The sequence below is a fragment of the Nuphar pumila genome, chromosome 6 (assembly GCF_984573655.1).
Source record: "Nuphar pumila chromosome 6, dmNupPumi1.hap1.1, whole genome shotgun sequence".
Lineage (NCBI taxonomy): Eukaryota > Viridiplantae > Streptophyta > Magnoliopsida > Nymphaeales > Nymphaeaceae > Nuphar > Nuphar pumila.
The window spans coordinates 108,711,114-108,732,803 of record NC_143254.1 but is presented as its reverse complement, the minus strand read 5'-3'; the positions used below and the strand labels follow the sequence as shown (position 1 = coordinate 108,732,803).

General features: G+C 42.2%; 1 protein-coding gene and 1 long non-coding RNA gene across 2 annotated transcripts in view; both read left to right on the top strand.

The window, feature by feature from the left end:
* The first annotated feature begins 6,276 nt into the window (after positions 1–6,276).
* Positions 6,277–7,184, top strand: LOC149835628 (uncharacterized). The gene is made up of 3 exons (XR_016432341.1): positions 6,277–6,393; positions 6,482–6,613; positions 6,745–7,184. It is a non-coding gene; the product is annotated as an uncharacterized LOC149835628 (long non-coding RNA).
* A 788-nt stretch (positions 7,185–7,972) lies between these two features.
* LOC149835627 (calcium-transporting ATPase 5, plasma membrane-type-like) overlaps positions 7,973–21,690 on the top strand; it is a 64,105-nt gene continuing 50,387 nt past the window's right edge. The window contains exons 1-2 of the mRNA XM_090009627.1: positions 7,973–7,978; positions 8,055–8,124. Coding sequence (XP_089865753.1) covers positions 7,973–7,978; positions 8,055–8,124 — 76 coding nt within the window. The remainder of the gene's footprint in view (positions 7,979–8,054; positions 8,125–21,690) is intronic.

Sequence of the window (21,690 nt, the reverse complement as noted above, 5' to 3'; positions counted from 1 at the left end):
TTCCATATAGTATAAATCTCCTCTTCTAAAGCCTTCCCCAATAAATTTCCCGGACTGGTGATCCTGTATTAAGCATTTATCACAAGAGAATTTAATATCGCAGCCATGGTCCGTGAGTTGAGAAACAGAGACGAGATTTAAGTTAAGTTTAGGTATAAATCTGATTTTTGGAATAGAAAATTCTTGAGTTTCAAAATTACCTATTCCTTTAATTTCAAGAGAGGTTCCATCAGCAGTGGAGACATAAGATGGAGAATCATTTTTCGAATAATCGGAAAGTGAAAAAATGTTTGGGGACATATGAAAGGATGCACCGGAGTCCAAAAGCCAAGAGATTTTATCTGGAGAGGAAGAAGTGGATACGGCCGCACCGGAGGTAGATCCCTTGAGGAGAGGTTGAAGAGCTTCCGCTATTTGATTTATAGAAAGGGTCCCACTCGAAAATGCCTCATCCTTCTGCGGTACACCAGTGGTAGCCATGGCTAGAAGTTTCTTCCATTTAGGACATACGGGTTTGATATGCCCCGGTTCTTTACAAAAATGACAAATAGTTTTGCTATAGTCCCTTCTTCCTCTTTGACCACCATTTTCACCTTGATTTTGAAATTTAAAGTGAGAGGGACGATAGGTTCTTACATTGTTTCCGGGTCTGGATACGACATTGACCTCACTATTTTCTTCAATATTACAAGGGACCGCAAGAACATTTGGTCCTTGTTTACATAAATTCATGCGAGTTTCTTCACCACTTAATTTGGTAAGAACATCTTCAAGAAAAGGGGGAGAAAAAGAGGAGAAAAAGAGGAGAGAAGAGATGACCTTATTTGCTCAAATTCCGGCCTTAGCCCATTCAAAAAGTTGAAGAACCGATCTTCTTCAAGTTGCTTGTGACGGAGCTTAATTGTCTCTCCACTCCATTTTGGTTCAAGCATTGCAAGCTCATCCCAAATGGAGGAAAGATCGGCAAAGTATTCCCTAATCGTCATTTTACCTTGAGTAAGGGAGATAGCCTTCTTTTGAAGGTAATACTTATGAGATAGATCCCTTGAGGTGTACATTTTTTCAAGATAATGCCAAGCTTCCGATGCCTTTTTGAATTTAATAATATTGGCATTAATCTTGGTTTCCACGGATGAGAAAAACCATGAAAGAATCTTGAAATTCTTCATTTCCCATTCATCGTGTTTCTTGGAGTATTCTTCAAGGGCTTTGGTTCTTTCTTCTCCCTCAAGAATCTTGATTTCGCCTCTATTTACTACGGTAATCTTGGGTTCCGGTTCCGGAATTGTGCGAAGAACATATCCCCATAGGCCTTTCCCTTTTATATGAGCCTCCATATTTCCGGCCCAAACATGATAGTTGGACCCATTTAATTTGAAACCAAGAGCAAAATGGTACTCTTTTCCGCCCATTAAAGAGTAAAGAGGTAGAGAAAAAAGCGTACCAACACAATATTTTCAACACCAACTTTGCACAAGATTCTTCTAAAATATTTGAGAAGAAAGATCCACCACTTCAAACTTCAAAGATCGGAAGGCACGTTTTTCGAGGCACTCAAAAATGGAGAATCCCACGATCTTCAATAATCAACCTTGCTTTGATACCATGTAAACTTGTCTATGAAAAGACAATACGCAAACGAGCACAAATAATATAGAAAAGATGTGCACGAAGGCACTCTCACAACACTTGAAGAAAGTACCCAAAAGCGTAAAAATAATAAACATGCACAATGGCATGTATTTTATAGAAAGAACCAAATGCTTGAGACTCTCAAGCTTAAGAAATACAAGGGGGGAACACCCGTATTTATACAAATGCAAGAGAGTGCAAAGGGGGGGGGGGGGGGGGCTCCCAAAGGAGTCGTTGGGAGCCCCCAACGGTCACATACGACTCTATTGGGGGACCCCCAATGCACATTAAAAAATGTCAAAAATAAAAAGAAAAAAAAAGAATTACAAAAAATAAAAAAGAAAGTTAAACATATTCCAAAAGGGAATATGCGCAAAACAGGAAATGACAAAAATACCCTTTTGGGTAAATATATATAAATATATATATTTATATTTACAATAATGATTTTTAGGAGAAATATTTTAACAATGAGTTCTTTGCGGCATCTTTCTATAAGTCTATGTAGGAAACAGGTATGCCTTCCTTTCCTGGTAGGTGTTTGTGGGGGTCATGACCATCTCCCAGATCCAGCACCTTTGCATGGCTTGTTTCTTTGGACAAGTTACTCATGCAGGAGAATAAAAGTATAGGTTTTTTAGGGTGCTAGTCGTTGCACATGCAAAGAGGCCGAACCAACAGATCATCTGTTTTGTATTTGTGAGTTCTTCCATACAATCTATCATTTTACCTGGTCTGATATAGGTAGGGAGATTAACAAGTCATGCATTTAGGACCTCATAATCTGTACCAAACCTGTTTTGAGGTGCAAACGGTGGCATTGGAGGGAATACCCAAAACAAGACCTGAAGCCAAACTTGACACTAAACCCGATCACTACATTAGATGTGTACTATCAAAACTATACAACTTTGGCCACCTAGGGTAAAGATTTGAGTTGGAAATAATCCTTAAAAATAAGAAATAACTGTTTTTAAAATAGCCAATTGCAATATGGATCCTGCAACTTTTTGTTGTGGAAGAGGTTAATAAAATCTTATGTCTTTCAAGGTTGTGGCTCCATATTGGACCTTCATGATAATCAAGATTCATGTCCTATCTTTTTCCTTGACTTTCTTGTTCTTGTAAACTGCAATTACTTCTTCATTTTTAACCCTTTGAAGCTGGATTTAACACAGGAATGCAGCTGTTCTGGTCTTGATCCTTTTATGGATTCTGGCAATAGATAACTCTAATTGTTGCAAGTCTGTGTGGCCTTTTAGTCTACTTTGGGTGCTGTTAGAAAGCAAGGCCATGCAGCAAATAGTTTTAGAACGAAAATACTCTGCCGTGGCATTTAATCTCTCCATTAGTCCTTGTGTATTCCTCAATTTCTGATTCTCTATATTACGTTTCAAGACCTATAATCTGCAAAAACAGTGTCACAAGGGAAATTGAAGATGAACCAGACAAGTTTATCATATGGAGGGGTATGAAATAAAGCCAATGAATTCAAAAGCAATAACTTTGCATGTGAAAAAATGATTTCAACTGCACAGGGCATATTTAGGATCTATGGCACGTTGGTATGGCTGTGGATACAGGGATGCAGTCAACATGACTAGTATATAAGGGGACATGATAAGCAGGCCAAAATGGAGTGTCCTTGTGTAGCTTAGGATTCATATGCAGCAACAAACCAGAGTTGGTCATGATTCATTATGTGCAAAAATGATTGGGGAAACAACAATCAAAAAGTCTAAGCAAGTAAAACCTTGAATAAATAAAAAAAGCATAAAATCTTCCTCTGTATATCTTAATGTACGGTTCAAAGAGATAAACAGAATTTTATTCAGTGTTTTCAGATACTAAAGTACAGCATTTGATTGGTGTTAAAGATGAGTAAAAGAGGAACACCCCAAGTCGGTTATCTGATATGCCATTTGGCTACTTATAAAAAAGTATATAAGTTCATGAAGTCTGAAGAATATCCGGCAACAAGGAACTCCTAACTTCTGAATGTTTAGATATTTTGAATTGATATTTTGGAAAATGTATCATATCCGATGGTTGACACTGAAGCAGTAAGTGTAAGAGGGAGAAGAAAAATGCGATATTGGAAAGTATAATCTGAGCTTCATAAGAAAAGGTCGAAGTGTCAAGCTGTTTCTCTTCAGTACTGTTTTAGGGACTGTGTCATCTCATCCTCATCTCCTTGTCATTGATAATCCTAGAGCACCACTTACAACTTGCAATATGTCTGAAAAGATTTAAGATTTTAGAGTACAACCTACAACGTATCTGAAAAAATATGGATTAAGATTATGAAAATAAAAGATATTCTTGGCAAGGAACATCTCAACATAATTTAGAAAGTTTCATTATTATTTGATTTTCTTGGTTGTTTATAGAAGTATAAAAAAAAATGAAAACATAGTGAAGAAAATTAAAATGTGCTAAAATAAACCCTATAATTGTGTCAAAAGGTGAGATAAAATTGTAATGGATCATGATAATATGAGAATAACATTGCTGAGAAGGATATAAAAAGAAAGAATGATAAACAATCATAATGAAGGGCAAAGATAGTCAGCATGTGAATGTGTTTTTGGCTATATTACCTTGTCAATTCTGAAGGGCCGAGGTGTTTGCATCTGATACTTTGGCCATTGACACAGACACCAACACTGACACTCCTAGACACTTCATTTTTAAAATGAAGTGTTCGAGAAACATGGACACTAGATGTTTCATGTCCTACATTTTTGGGGTGTCTTAGATATGAAATGTTCAATGTTGGACATTCATGTCTGCCTTGACCCTATTTTCTCTTATTTTATACCTAAAGGTGTCAGAGTCAAACCTAGTCATGAACCTTGCCCATCATCAGCTCCCATTTAAGAGTAGACTCTCCACCCCTTTCACAATTTAATTTTGATGCAAATTAACTGCGAGGTGCCACAATCAAGGGGAGAGAGGACCGAGATTGTCTCCTCTTTTTTTGAAATACTTATTTTATTCTTTACTTAATTACTTCTCTTTCTCTCTCTCTCTCTCTCTATATATATATATGTGTGTGTGTGTGTGTGTGTGTGTGTGTGTGTGTGTGTGTCTACTTTTTCAGGCCCTGCCTTGTCTGACATTTCATACTTGTGTCTGAGACCGACACCCATGCCATTATCCAATTAATACAGGCTCTTAGGATATTCTTCACAAAAAATATCTAGGGGTGTTTTAGAAAGCTTTGTTACTCTTGGAAAATTATGTCTAGGAAATTCATTGATGTCAATAGCAAAGGAAAATTACACAAGCAAATAAAAAATTAAAAAATTGAAGAAAAAGCATGAAAAGTACATATTGAAACCATGATAAAATAGAGGCATATTATGATAAACTGAGAGGTTGATAAGGTGATTTGATACATCTTTTTGTTTATTTAGCTTTTGGTAAAAAAGTCCATGTTGAAATTGCAAAAACAGTTATTTCTGATAAAGGACAAGATACCTGTAATAATGCATTTAATATGGCATGCTTGCATTGTGCAGATCCTAATATTAGGGCTCTTGAAATTTTGTTTTCTTAATATATTTGCCATCATCACATAGGTTGCATTTTCTGCTGCCAATACTTGATGGCCTAGGAGCAATTTCATATTGCGTAGAATGAAGTGAATATTAACAATGGGGACCCCAGGTGGAACTGCAAATTCTGGTTGGGGATTGTGACTCAAATGGCAAGTCTGGTCTTTGACATCTAGAACAGGATCCCAGAAATTATATTGTGGGATTGCGTGTCCTTTTCTCATTTGTGGCCATACTTTCTCTGGAACTGTCTGAATCTCTAGTCAGTGTAGATGGACTGTTGGCCTCCAAACCTTTGACAGGTTTGACACATTATGAAATCCTCTTTTTCTTGATGTTACTTGAAGGCGAAGGGAAACCCACTTCATTTGGAAAAAGAACTAAAATCAATATTGTGAAAATCATTGAGGCATAGCGAGGCGCTCCACCAAAAACTGAGGTGATGCGTAAAGCATAAGCCTCAATTTTTTTTTGAAAACTAAAAAAAAACTATAAAAAATATCTAAAAATACAAATAAAAAAATGCTTTATTGATGAAGCAACAACTAATAGACTAGAAAGCACTGAGCAGGGAGAGTGAGAGGCAGAAAAAGGGAAGCCCCAGACCCTAATTTGGGTCGGGGGCCTCTTTATTTTGCCCCAAAAATTCGTGCACCTCACATTGAGGTGTACGCCTCAAGGACTTTGCGCTTTTTACATGCGCCTCGAGGCACAAGGGCCTCGCCTTGAGGCGAGGTGCGCTTTTTGTGCCTTGAGACTCGTTTTTAACAACACTGACTAAAATCATTTTCTATGTAGGAACTAGCAGGACAACCCTAATGAATAACTGCAGGCCTGTCTGAGGTTGAGCAGATCTTAGGTTCCTCTATAGTTGAACTAATATTGGCATTGTAAAGAGATAGCTGGTGATATCCATTTTTAAGCACATGATCATGATGAAATCAATACATTGTAAAATTGGAAATCCTTGTCAGTTCCTTTTTCCTGTCTATTTTTGCAAATTTGTTATTTACATATTAAATAGAGAAGCACTTGGAAAGTAGATTATCATAATTTTCTCTTACATCTGCTTTTGATTTGTTCAGTACCAGGTGCTCCCCAGGAACCCTCCCACATTGCTCATGGGTTTGGAATTGGATGTGACATGGTTGCTGATTTGACTCACCACCATGATAGTTCCTCCTTACAAGAATATGGCGGGGCAAGTTCTGGAATCATAAAAGATCTTGTATTAAATATTCTCATATATTATTCTCTCTGTAGCTGCTACTTATACAGAGTGTGTTTAGGTTGAAGGGCTAGCTAATTTGCTAAAATCTAACCTGAATAAAGGGATTCCTGGAGATGAAAATGAAGTTTTGGTTCGAAAAGAGGCATTTGGTGCAAATACATATCCTCGGAAAAAGGGAAGAAGTTTCTTCGTATGTTTCTTGGTTTTACTTTCAGCTTTCTGCTGCTTCCTTTCTGATCTCTTTTTTTTATTTCTTCGTTTTTGAGGTTTTTTTTTTTATTTTTTTTCATCACTTATTTTTCTGTTCTTTTCTTCTTCCAGCTCTTTCTTTGGGAAGCTTGTCAAGACACAACTCTTATTATCCTGATGATAGCTGCTGCACTTTCACTGGCATTAGGCATTAAGACTGAGGTAAAGTTGCATTTGCCTTCTCTGAGTTTCTCTCTTTGGTTGTATGTTTCATTTGTTTTCTTTTTAAATTGCCCAATAAAGTATTTGGTTTCCTTATGCATCAGTGGAAACTTTTGCTTGGTTTTGTCTTTTCATAATTATACTCCTCACCATTTGTGGAATTCTTGGATTTTGTTTCTCACACAATATATTTTCCTCTGGTTAAGTTGCTAGATCCATATTTATTTAGCGGGTATGAGGCATTTTTGTCTTATGATATGATGCCCCCAATGTGAAAACATATAGTTAAACGTCAGGAGATTGGGCTTATATGGTGTTATGGCCTCTACCAAAAAGACCCACTCACACTTCCTTGCCACCTGGTGAAATAGTTAAAGAAATCCTAATATTGATTTGGTGCCACATGAATTCAAGGATCTCTTATTATTGGCTGCTCAGTGCTCTGCCAAATGTCTTATATGAAATGATTGCATTGCAATTATACTTTGATGATCGAGTCAAGTGATTTCTGGTGTTTTTCTTAAGATATGTGTCTTCCAGTGCTACTTGTAGTTTATTGAATATACTATTGTTTATTTTTGTCTAATTCATGGGTTTTATGAATGCTACTATACTTAAATGTCATCTCAGATGTTCTTAACCTTTAAATTATATGCTGACTCATGTATAAGTTGATTATTTGTTGATGACTTGAATCCTCATCGCTTGAGATTCTTACAGAAGCTGATACTTTCTATTATGTTTTATTAAATGTATGGACACTTTCAAGGCAAACTTCTCTTTTCTTTTTGAATTTTGGTTTTCAAACTAGTTCTACATGACAAGCTGTTGTTGTTGTTTTTGCCGCTGGTATGAAGGCTTTCATGTTCTATTTGTGCTTGACAGCATACTTGTTGATTCCTTTGGTGCCACATTTGTGGATTACTTGTCTTGAGGTATAATGCGATGCTTAAATGACATATTGTTACTTGCCTGTATGTTTTCTGAAACTGGTGCACATGAGCATTGTCTTACGCCTACTTATGTTCTTATTCTTATTGGCTGCAAATATGCTGGGCTCAGTTTACATGTAGTCATTTTTGTGATGGTGAATGATTTACTTTTGGACAAACATGATTTTGCATTTATGAGATCACCCATGGAGGTAATTCTTTTCCTTTTTCTGTCGGCCTCTACAATTTCATATGTTAATACTTCAATTATTCTTTTATCTTTTGTAGGGCATTAAGGCTGGCTGGTATGATGGCGGGAGCATTGCTTTTGCTGTTCTTCTTGTAATTTTTGTCACAGGTGTGGCTTAAATCTTCCAATTAATTGTTTTCTCTGATTGTCTCTCATGAACTGTTTATTTCATTTTTTTGATATTACAGTAATAGAGAAAAGTGTTTCCATCATCACCATCACCACCACCACCACCACCACCACCACCTTTTTGTTGGTCCACCATTTCGTTCATCACTTCGCGAGCTCTAAAGCATGTGCTTATGGACTAGATTTTGTTTTTGTTCCACTGGCCACCTATGGTTATTATTTAAGAACATAATTAAAGATATTCTTCTTCAGTTGTGAGTGAAGTAACAAAAACATCCAAACTGATCACTTATTCACAAAGGACCACTGCAGCTTTTTGCTTATTATTATAATCACTTGTCCTTCATTTTCTTTCCTTTGAAGAATATTTGAGCGCAAAAATGATGCGATTTCCATAAGATACCTTCAGTAGTTATTTGTAAACAGAAGTACGGAAGATGCATTATTTTATCAGTAAAAAACACATTTAATTCTATACTTCAGCTTAACCTTTGGAATCTGTTAAGAAAAAGTAAGTTCCCTATAAATATCCGATAAGTTCTGTGGATTTTTGTAATTTATCCTAATTTTCTAATTGTATTAAAAAAATCTCCTTGAAATTCCTTCTTTATGTTTTGTACTTTTTATAAAAATTTCAACAAAATTCAGTATTTTTCAATTGCCAAATTTCCTATGTAATATGGTTATTTTTTAGGTTGTAAAATATTCACTGCCAAATCCATATTAGTTTCTATGAATGGCAATAAAAGGGACGTTTTCTCCTTGGGAATTTTGATAAGAAGATATTTGAATGCTTTGGATACCAAGTTCACTGGATGCATTAATTTAAGGTCACAGGGTCGTCTGTGGCTAAATGGAAATTGCTATGTGCATTCTGATGGCTTATGGATGTTAGAACTAAGGCGGACATCCAGGGGCAATCTTGTCATTCAAGATAGGAATCCCAATCTGGATATGTTTCCTATTATATGTTTGTATTTAAGGGTCCTCCTAGTGTGTACTTCAGTTTCCTTTTGCATTGATATTTCTGTTTATGTGGGACGTCCCATGTATGGTATCCTTTTGCAATCATATCAGTTGTATAGTCCTGACTGTATTCTACCCTACTAGGGTAATATTATATTAATAAAGCTCTGAGGTGCCGGCCCTCACCTATCAACAGAATTAAGGGATAACTTCACCATCTCTCTCTCTCTCTCTCTCTCTCTTTCTCTCTCTCTCTCTCGGGCACTTGAATTGAGATCAGATTTTCATGGTATCAGAGCCACAAATCATTGTGGCCCTTGGAGACTTCATTGCTGGTACATGGTAGAACTCTTCCCCCTTTTTATTCTCATAGTTTCTTCTCATTCTAAATCCTCTTTCCTTCTTCCCTTTAAAGTCTTTTTCTCTATATCCCTTGTCCTATGTCACCTAAGTACGGGTGCACAGGTGCGGGTACCACAATTCTAAAAAATGTGGGTACGGGAATATGGCTATATATATCACATAAATGCAAAATAAATTCATCATAAACTGAATATAATCTCTCTCTATATATATTATATACTGAAAATATAATTAAAAATTATAATTTGAATATAAACTTGTATATACGGAGGGTAAAATGGCGTGTTCGGGTGTTGACACGTGTTATAACAACAAAAAAAATTGTTTTGATTCAGGCCGGATCCAGACTCGACCCGGACCACCACCTCTCGCTGTCGTTTAAGACAACGAGGCAGGCGGGAGGAGGGTTACGAAACCCCTCTCACCGCCTCTCGCCTTCTCGTCTCTCTCCCTTACCCTCTCGCTCTCTGCAGTTTCTCTCTCTCTCGTCCTCGACTCTCCCCCACTGATCCTCTCGTCTCCCTCTATCTCTTCGTTTCTCTCGCTCATCCACTGTCACCGACGACCTGCGACCCCCCCCCCCCCCCCCCCCCTTGTGCGCTGCCACCTCCTTTTCTACCCTTTTCTCCCCTCTTCTCCCGTCTCTTCTCTTTCCACCTAGGTTATCCGTTACGCAAGGAGGGGAGGGCTGAGCCACCTCCCTGCTGCCCTAGGTTGCAGGGGAGGGGTACAACCCTCTCTCTGTGAGCCTTTTTAACGTCGTGCAAGGTACGACAGGGGCCGATTCCCCTCCCGGTGCTTTTTTGGCTGCAGGGGAGGGGCTGAGCCCCCCTCTTTGCTTCCGTTACTGTAGGGGAGGGGCTAAGCTCCCTCCCTGCTCCTTATGCGGCAGGGGAGGGGCCAAGCCCCTCCTCTCTACCCCTTTTTGCTGTTCCAGTAGGGGCCATCGGCCCCTGCCCTGTTTATTTCAGTAGGGGTTGAATGCCTCTGCCTCTTTTTTATTGTTCTAGCAGGGGCCGTGGCCCCTGCCCTTTTTACTTGCCAGCAGGGGCCAATGGCCCCCTGCCCTTTGTGCACGAGCCTATACCCTTGGCCGACAGGCCCGGGTAATCTTCAGAAACTACATCGTGATGGGGATAGATTATTGTAATTATTGGTCTTCAACGAAGAATTCTCAGTAAGCGTAAGTCATTAGCTCGCTTTGACTACGTCCCTCTTTTGGCAGCAAGGGTCATTTGGCACTGCCCCATCCTTTTTTTCGAGGCCATTGGGACGGTTGGCCCCAGCCCTATCTATCGGATAAGTCGAGTCTTCTCCTTGCTTTTGCTTTTGTCTGGGTTGCATGTTAATATCACGTATTTGCAGCTACGACGGATCCCACTCGCGCTCCGTGACCCGAGCCGTCAATCGTGTACATTCACAGACGCCGGCAAGCTCGTAACTCTCCAAGGTAGGGAAAGATTGCACGTAAGACTTGGATAATTGAATTAAGTTCAATTAGAGTAAAAACGATCATTAAATGAATATATATATATATATATATACAAATATATATATTTATACGAGTATGCACTTCATTCAAGGACGCAGTTTCGCGATCCTTGCTCTTTACCTTCTATCAGTCTTTACTTGCCGTCGCGTATCGCATCCAGATCTTGCGTTGCACTTCTGCTTATAGTTTTTACTTGCCGTCACGCATCACGTCGAGATCTTGCGTTGCACTCCTGCTTATCGTTTTTACTTGCCTTCACACATCGCGTCGAGGTTTAGCGTTGGACTTCTGCTTACCGCCTTTACCATGCCATCGCGCTCTGCGCCTAGGCTCTTGCTTTTGCATATGTGTTGGTATTGCCTTGCTATTGCAGATGACGTGCAAGTTCTTGCTTTTTGCGTATGCCTTAAAGGCAACCTCGTGGATGCTGCAAGGGGCATTTACCACTCTCTCTCTTGCGATGAGAGTTGAGTTGGGAGCTAGCCTTACATCCTTCTCTAAGGAGAGGGATACCTTGCAAGGATCCTGACTCTTCGAGTATGCAGTCCTGTAGACGAGTTGGGGTTCGAGCGAACTACTTAGCAGGGGTTCTGTTGAGAAACCTGTATCCCGTCTATTGAGGCCGGTATCGAGTCATGTGAGGCATGTAGATACAACGATAGCGGATGAGATTTTAGGAAATCACATGCATAATGTTGGCACAAGGTACTGCTGTTTCAAAAGATAAAGTAAAGTTGATAAACATTACATCTTTGTGAAACACTCCTGTTGAGGCTTCTGTTGAGGAGCTATACCTTCTTCATCCGAGAGTACTTGTAGTCGTGCACGACACGCCTAGTACTGCGATAATCGGATGAGACGGTCGTGCGACCTCGAATAGTGCTAAATGCACAATGCTGTAATCATGTAAAATGACCTCACATTCGCCTTCACAGGCAAGATGCTCGAGTGGGTTAAAAACCACATCATAAACTGGGTCGTTAGTTAAACAACCCCTAACACCCCCATTCGCTTCTTGTTGTCTCTCAAGGGGGAGGACAGAGCGATACAAAAACTCCAATAGACAGGTTGTGAACAACCACCCTACGGGTAATGATCCGGCCTCCCCGGTAATTGGAGTTAGGAGAAAGAGGCTACATTAGTTAGCTCAACACTTCTGCAGAAGTTGGATGCATCCGTGACACTGCTTTTCAGCCCTTGGGGAATCCTCTCTCGGCTAAAGCCGTCCCTTTAGGAGCGGACTCAACTAGCTATTCGGGTTATTCAAAATACATAGAATAACAGACGCCCGAACTAGTTTCAGTTGTTTCTACGTTTTGCCTACACGTGCCCGTAGGCCAGTAATATTGAAATATAAAGTCTGTCCACATTGGTTGTTGGGTCGTAAGATTCGCTTTCACTACTGACTCGCTTGCACTACTGATTCGCTTGCAATACTGACTCACTTGTACTACTTATGCATTTGCACTAATTACCTGCTTGCATTTCTTACCTGTTTAATTGCATATATGCTTTAAACTACGTAACCTACTGAAGTAAATGTACATAATTCAGGTTCTTGTAGTCTCTCTTGTGCACCTACTAGTTTTTTCCCGAAACTAACCCATTCTATAGGTACATGAGATGATTAGGTACGCTACGAGCGATGGCGCGATAGCAAGATGGCTCCAAGACTTTCTTCTTCTTGCTCTTTGATCGAGTCCTGGATGTTTTGGGTTTTGTAACGGATTTTTCTTGGGATATCTGAATTTTGTACTATTTGGAGAACTTAAATGAAAGTGACTTTTCCAAGTGTTTGCAAGTAACATGGGTTGTGCGCTTTGGTTCTTTTAGCTAACGCGCCCAAAGTTGTCTGCTTGCTGTTATGAAATTAACAAAAGAATAGTCTTCCGCTGATTTCATAAACCATCTCTGAGATAAAGAGATTTCTTTTTAGTCTCTTGTTTGTTTTTCCAAAAGGTTCACAAGTTTGAAATTTTAGGGCGTTACAACTTGATATTAGAGCTAAGAGAAACAATGATTGTTGACCATTGAGCATCCACATCGTGCTGTGAGTATACCTTTCCTCTTGCTTAGTAAGTGCATTTTGCATTGTTAAGCTAAGTGGCTTGACACGTTCTGCTTATGTACCATCATTTCTGGGTTTTCATAAACTACTCATGTTAAACATGAATAGTACTTATGTTTTTTGGCTTTTTTTTAGCTTCCTGAAATTTCTAATTATTGGTATTCCTTATTTACTCCAAGGATGGCAATGAACTCGAACGAAGGGTTTGTTGACGAATGGTCAAATCAATGGAGATTCGTGATGGATTTCCTAAGTTCCTTGGCTGCGGCTATGCGATACCAGATTCGTTCCCAAAGGAAACCAACGCCCGTTTCTGAGCCGATCCCGCATACCGCAGTGATGTATGAGAAATTTCTGAAGCTTGACCCCCCGACCTTCGACGGCAAGCCCGACCTAGACATGGCCGATAACTGGGCGAAGGAGGTGGAACGAGTGTTCGAGGTCTTGTCAGTGCCCGATGACAAGAGGACGTTATTCGGGACCTTCAAGATGAAGGAGAATGCTCGCAATTGGTGGGACATGGCCCGAGGTGTGCAGTTTTCAGAAATTTTACCCATTCCTTGGGAAGCTTTTAGAAAGACTTTCTTGGAGAACTACTTCCCGCCTCATGCGAGGGAGAAGAAGGTAGAGTTCTTGGAGCTCAGCCAGGGCAATTCGAGTTTGACGGATTAATCGCCAAATTCCAGAGTTTGGAACCCTATTGCCCCAACCTGTTCACGGATGATCGGGATCGAGCAGAAAAGTTTGTTTGGGGGGTTGAAGGAGGGACTCATGTATCGGGTCCTAACGAGCATGCCCTCGACCTTCTCTGCGGCAGTTGCTGCTGCCACCTACCTGAGTGAAGCTTGGGAGCACACTAGGAGTACTTCGAGCAGGAGGGCACCCGCTATGGGTGGTGAGCCGAAGACACCTTCCGACGGCCCAGGCAAACGACCACTCTTTCCAGTAAAAAGCGAAGGAGGAAGGAAATGATATCCTCCTTCGAAGCGTCAACGGCCTCAGGGCAACCCTCCAGCTAGGCAACAGGCTGACAACGTATGCCCCAGATGCCTGCGATCTCACCTTGGGCAGGCGTGCCCGCTCGACATAGGCGGATGCCTGTATTGTGGCAAGATGGGCCACTATGCCCACAATTGCCGCAAAAAGGCGGCTGATGACTCCTGACAGAACAATGGAGCACCTCTGCTCCCTCGGCCACCACAACCGCAACAGCAGTATCAAACACCACAACCGCAGGCGAGCGGTCAAAGGAGGGTGCCAGGACACGTCTACACCGCCAAGGCCGAGCAGTTGACCAAGGGCGACCTAGTGTAAGGTACCCTCTTTGTCGCTAACAAAGCGGCTTTTGTGCTTTTTGATTGTGGTGCCACACACTCTTTTATTTTGGTAAATTTTGCCGAGTTTTTGCTTATACCGATAAAACCCTTGCATAATACCCTTGAAGTGTATAACCCGATTGAGAAAAACACCATTTATGCGGCCTATGTACCAGTGTTGGACGTAGTCTTGGCAGATCGACATTTACCGGCTTGTGCTATCCTGCTAGTGATGATGGAATTTGACGTCATCCTAGGCATGGATTGACTGCACAAGTATCATGCCAAGATAGCAGTATTGTTTTATCTCCACCAGGAATGCTCAAGGTGGAATTCAAGATCGCGAAACGCGTTCGGGCGAGCAAATTGATTTCGTCGCTGAAGGCGCAAGGCTACCTGAGGAAGGGATGCACTGCCTTTTTGGTTAATGTCATCCTGTCCGAGCCGATGCGAGTTCCGATGGGAGACTTGGAGGTTGTTCAAGATTTTTCAGATGTCTTTTCGGAGGAATTGCCAGGCCTTCCTCCACCTTGTGAGGTGCAGTTCAACATCGAGTTGTTGTCGGGTACTACGTCAATTTCTAAGGCTCCATATCGGATGGCATCAGCCGAGCTCGAAGAGCTTAAGAAGCAGTTGCAAGAGTTGATGGATCAGGGATACATCCGCCCCAGTGTCTCGCCCTAGGGTGCTCTTGTCTTGTTCGTGAAAAAGGACGGATCATTGCGGTTGTGCATTGATTATCGGGTTTTTAACCAGGCGACAATAAAGAATATATACCCATTGCTACGCATCAAGGATCTGATCGACCAGTTGCAGAGGGCCAAGATCTTCTCAAAGATTGACCTTAGCTCTGGGTACCATCAACTCAGAATTAAGGGAGATGATATCTCCAAGACGACCTTTCGGACCATGTACGATCATTACAAATTTACGGTCATGCCCTTCGAACTCACTAACACTCCTGCAACGTTTATAGATCTCATGAATAGGGTGTTCAAACCTTTCTTAGACACCTTCCTGATCGTGTTCATTGACGACATTCTGGTGTATTCCGATAGCTGGGAGCAACATCATGAGCATTTGAGGGTTATTCTCGAAACCTTATGAAAGGAGCGTTTGTTCGCTAAGTACTCTTAAGTGCGAGTTTTGGCTAGAAGAGATCATGTTTTTGGGACATGTCATCTCCAAGGAAGGTGTGTCCGTGGATCCAACGAAAGTTGAGGCTGTACTCAGTTGGCAACAGTCGAGGAATGTTCATGACATTCGGAGTTTTCTTGGATTAACTGGGTATTACCGAAGATTTATCCAGGACTTTTCTAAGATCTCTCTACCCTTGACGCAACTTCTGAAGAAAGAAGCTAAGTTCGTGTGGGACGACATGTACAAGAGCAGTTTTCAGATATTGAAGGAACGCCTTACGACTGCTCCTATTTTGGCCTTACCTTCGGGTCAAGGCGGCTTTGTGATTTACTCCGACTCTTCCGGGATAGGCTTGGGTTGCGTCTTAATGCAGAACGATAGAGTGATTGCCTATGCATCACGCCAACTTAAAATACATGAGAAGAATTATCCGACTCATGATTTGGAGTTAGCAGCAGTGGTCTTTGCATTGAAGATATGGCGGCACTATTTGTACGAGGAGCGGTTCGAGGCTTTTACAGATCATAAAAGCCTAAAATATTTGTTCTCGCAGAAAGAGCTGAATATGAGGCAGCGGCATTGGCTGGAGTTCCCCAATGATTACGACTTTACCTTGTCCTACCACCCAGGAAAAGTGAACGTCGTGGTCGACGCTCTAAGCCGCAAGTCTCCCAGCGTTTTCGTTAATTTATTATTCGCAGGGTGGAAGCTGATCGAGGATCTGATATCGTGGGAACCGTTTGCGGTCACTCCAGATTCGATCAGTCTTTCCACCATGGTAGCTCAACTTGAGCTATTGTCAAAGATCTTTGTCAGTCAGAAGATCGATGCGCAGTACGAAAAGCTGAAGGCTCTAGCACAATGGGTCGATACCCCCTTCCGTCTGAGTGAGGAAGGAGGTGTATGGCATAAGGATCGTCTCTGGGTGCCAGAAGATCCTATTTTGAGAGATGAGATTCTCGCTGAAGCCTACAGGTCCAAGTATACGATTCACCCGGGCGGCACAAAGATGTTCAAAGATTTGCAGTGCATATATTGGTGGAGTGGAATGAAGCGGGACGTAGCCGGGTATGTTTCAAAGTGCTTGACTTGCCAACAGGTTAAGATTGAGCACCAACGTCCAGACAGAGTGATGCAACAGATGGAGATTCCTCAATGGAAGTGGGAAGACATCACAATGGACTTCATCGTCGGTTTGCCGAGGTCGCGGAGGGAACACGATGCGATTCGAGTGATCGTGGATCGACTCACTAAATCGACGCATTTCCTCCCTATACGACTCGGTCAGTCACTGGACAACTTGGCAAACCTCTATGTCAGGGAGATTGTGAAATTGCATGGTGTTTCTATGTCAATCATCTCCGATCGTGACCCGAGGTTCACCTCCAGGTTCTGGGGGCAGCTGCAGTTGGCCTTGGGCACGAAACTGAAATTCAGCACCGCCTTCCACCCTCAGACCGACGGACAATTTGAATGCACGATTCAGACTTTGGAGGACATGTTGCGAGCTCGCATGATGGATTGGAAGGGAGAGTGAGACTCTCATACCGGGTTGGCCGAATTCGCGTACAATAATAGTTATCATGCGAGTATCGGTATGACCCCGTACGAAGCCTTGTACGAGAAGCCTTGTCATTCACCTGTTTACTGGGATGAGGTTGGTCAACATATGCTAGATTCACCTATAGTGCTACAACACTATAAAGCAAGTGCAGATGATCAGGGAACGTCTTTGTACCGCGCAAAGTCGGCAGAAGTGTTACGTCGATCGTCGACGTAGAGAGCTTGTGTTCTCAACAGGAGATATGGTTTTTGTTAAAGCATCTCCTACAAAGAGCATTTTCCGTTTCGGGAAGAAGGGAAAGTTGAGTCTTCGGTTCGTCTGACCTTTTGAGATCTTGGATCGGATCGGTAAGGCAGCTTACCGTGTTGCGTTGCCTCCTCAGTACACTCAGATCTACGATGTCTTCCACGTATCTATGCTGAGAAGATACATTCATGACCCATCACACATCATTCATTATGATAATGTGGATATCCAAAAAGACTTGACGTTCGAGGAAAGACCAGTGGCACTCGTTGATCGTCGAGACCAAATGCTAAGATCGAAGACGATTTCTCTTGTAAAAGTACGTTGGCAACACCATGGAATAAATGAATGCACATGGGAGCCGGAGTCTGATATCATGGAAAAATACCCTGACTTGTATTTTGACCAATGTATGCAATAGAAATTTCGCAGCTAAAATTATTTTAAGGAGGGTAGGATGTAACAAAAAAAATTGTTTTGATTCGGGCCGGATCCGGACCCGACCCGGACCACCGCCTCTCGATGTCGTTTACGACAACGAGGTAGGCGGGAGGAGGGTTACAAACCCCCCCTCACCGCCTCTCGCCTTCTCATCTCTCTCCCTTACCCTCTCGCTCTCTGCAGTTTCTCTCTCACTCTCTCGTCCGCGACTTTCTCCCTCACCGCCCCTCTCGTCTCTTTCTGTCTCTCCGTTTCTCTCATTCGTCCACTGTCACCGACGCAGGCGACCCTCGACAACTCGCGACCATCGACGACAAGCTCCTCTCCGTCGAGCTTCCTCCGAAACCCCCCTGGTACGCCGCCGCCTCTTTTTGTCCCCTTTTCTCCCGTCTCTTCTCTTTCCCCCTAGGTTCTCCGTTACGCAGGGAGGGGAGGGCTGAGCCACCTCCTTGCTGCTCTAGATTGCAGGGGACGGGTAAAGCCCCCTCCCTGCGAGCCCTTTTGGCTGCAGGGTATGAGAGGGGCCGATTCCCCTCCCGGTGCCCTTTTGGTTGCAGGGGAGGGGCTGAACCCCCTCTCTGCTTCCGTTACTGCAGGGGAGGGGTTAAGCCCCCTCCTTGCTCCTTATGCGGCAAGGGAGGGGCCAAGTCCCTTCTCCCTACCCCTTTTTGCTGTTCCAGTAGAGGCCATCGGCCCCTGCCTCTTTTTGATTGTTCTAGCAGAGGCCATCGGCCCCTGCCCTTTTTACTTGCCAGCAGGGGCTGATGGCCCCCTGCTCTTTGTGCACGAGCCTATACCCTTGGTCGACAGGCCCGGGTAATCTTCAGAAACTACATCGTGATGGGGATAGATTATTGTAATTATTGGTCTTCAACGAAGAATTCTCAGTAAGCGTTAGTCATTAGCTCGCTTTGACTATGTCCCTCTTTTGGCAGCAAGGGTCATTTGGCACTGCCCCATCATTTTTTTTCGAGGCCATTGGGACGGTTGGCCCCAACCCTATCTATCGGAGAAGTCGAGTCTTCTCCTTGCTTTTGCTTTTGTCTGGGTTGCATGTTAATATCGCATATTTGCAGCTACGACGGATCGCGCTCGCGCTCCGTGACCCGAGCCGTCAATCGCGTACATTCACAGACGCCAGCAAGCTCGTAACTCTCCAAGGTAGGGAAAGATTGCACGTAAGACTTGGATAATTGAATTAAGTTCAATTAGAGTAAAAGCGATCATTAAATGAATATATATATATATATACAAATATATATATTTATATGAGTATGCACTTCATTCAAGGACGCGGTTTCGCGATCCTTGCTCTTTACCTTCTATCAGTCTTTACTTGCCGTCGCGTATCGCATCCAGATCTTGCGTTGCACTTCTGCTTATAGTTTTTACTTGCCGTCACGCATCACGTCGAGATCTTGCGTTGCACTCCTGCTTATCGTTTTTACTTGCCTTCACACATCGCGTCGAAGTTTAGCGTTGGACTTCTGCTTACCGCCTTTACCATGCCATCGCGCTCTGCGCCTAGGCTCTTGCTTTTGCATATGTGTTGGTATTGCCTTGCTATTGCAGATGACGTGCAAGTTCTTGCTTTTTGCGTATGCCTTAAAGGCAACCTCGTGGATGCTGCAAGGGGCATTTACCACTCTCTCTCTTGCGATGAGAGTTGAGTTGGGAGCTAGCCTTACATCCTTCTCTAAGGAGAGGGATACCTTGCAAGGATCCTGACTCTTCGAGTATGCAGTCCTGTAGACGAGTTGGGGTTCGAGCGAACTACTTAGCAGAGGTTCTGTTGAGAAACCTATATCCCGTCTATTGACGCCGGTATCGAGTCATGCGAGGCATGTAGATACAACGATAGCGGATGAGATTTTAGGAAATCGCATGCATAATGTTGGCACAAGGTACTGCTGTTTCAAAAGATAAAGTAAAGTTGATAAACATTACATCTTTGTGAAACACTCCTGTTGAGGCTTCTGTTGAGGAGCTATACCTCCTTCATCCGAGAGTACTTGTAGTCGTGCACGACACGCCTAGTACTGCGATAATCGGATGAGACGGTCGTGCGACCTCGAATAGTGCTAAATGCACAATGCTGTAATCATGTAAAATGACCTCACATTCGCCTTCACAGGCAAGATGCTCGAGTGGGTTAAAAACCACATCATAAACTGGGTCGTTAGTTAAACAACCCCTAACACCCCCATTCGCTTCTTGTTGTCTCTCAAGGGAGAGGACAGAGCGATACAAAAACTCCAATAGACAGGTTGTGAACAACCACCCTACGGGTAATGATCCGGCCTCCCCAGTAATTGGAGTTAGGAGAAAGAGGCTACATTAGTTAGCTCAACACTTCTGCAGAAGTTGGATGCATCCGTGACACTGCTTTTCAGCCTTTGGGGAATCCTCTCTCGGCTAAAGTCGTCTCTTTAGGAGCGGACTTAACTAGCTATTCAGGTTATTCAAAATACATAGAATAACAGACGCCCAAACTAGTCTCAGTTGTTTCTACGTTTTGCCTGCGCGTACCTGTAGGCCAGTAATATCGAAATATAAAGTCTGTCCACATTGGTTGGGTCGTGAGAATCGCTTGTACTACTGACTCGCCTGCACTACTGACTCGCCTGCACTACTGACTCGCTTGCACTATTAATTCGCTTGCACTACTGACTCGTTTGCACTGCTGACTCACTTGCACTACGGACTCACTTGTACTACTTACGCGTTTGCACTAATTACCTGCTTACGCGTTTGCACTAATTACCTGTTTGCATTTCTCACTACTGACTCGCTTGTATTACTGATTCACTTGCACTACTGATTCGCTTGTACTACTTACGCGTTTGCACTAATTACCTGCTTGCATTGCTTACCTGTTTAATTGCATATCTGCTTTAAACTGCGTAATCTACTTAAGTATATGTACATAATTCAGTTTCCTGTAGTCTCTCTTGTGCACCTACTAGTTTTTCGTGATTTGACCCAAATCAAGAAAGATTAAAGAAAAGCTTAGGTAAAAAAAGAACAAAGGCAAACGACAAGGGCTATAGTATTCGGACACTCCATTTTGCCCTCCGTTCCCATGTCGACAAGCATATCCATGTGTCGACACGTGTAACACCCCAAAATTTCAAACCCGTGAACCTTTCAGAAAAACAGACAAGAGACTAACATACTCTTAACACGCCTTTTCAAACTGAACATGGTGGAGAACCATGGACAATTTGGATTTTAAATCCCAATACCGATTTGCTAGAAGTGCCTTGGTGTATAAATCTGAACGTAGGATGATTCTCCTTGGTTTCAACTTTTTTTTATGACGAAATAGTGGTCTATCTCCACGCGTTTCATTTTTTTATGTTGAACTTGATTAGTGAAAATAGAAACTGCACTCCGGTTGTCACAATAGACTAGAGACCTAGAGACAGACTGTGCTAAAATTTTCTTAAAAGTGACTTTAGCAGTCACGATTGCCATGGCCTTGTACTCTGTCTCGGTGCTAGACCACACAATTGTTTTATGCTTTCTGCTTGCATAGGAGACCATATAAGAACCTAAATAAACACCATAACTGATTTTCTTGTAGTTGGATCATGAGCCCAATCAACATCCACGTACGCAATCACCTTGATGGAATGATGGGTATGCTCACGAGTTAGTCTCATGTAAACAAGCCCATCAAAAAGAGTGCCTTTGATATACTACAAGATTCACTTCATCGCTTATATATGCTTTGTTTGAGGCCTATGCATGTACTGAGGTACCTTATTCACAACAAAAATTAAATAAGGTCTAACGAAGGTCAAATATGGAAGAGATCCAACTATGCTCCAATATTTTTCGGGATCTTCCAAATAGGTATCATCTTCTCGGTCTACACTCAAATGCATATGAACAACCATCAGAGTATCCATGGCCTTGCATTGTAACATTCCATTCCACTGTAGAA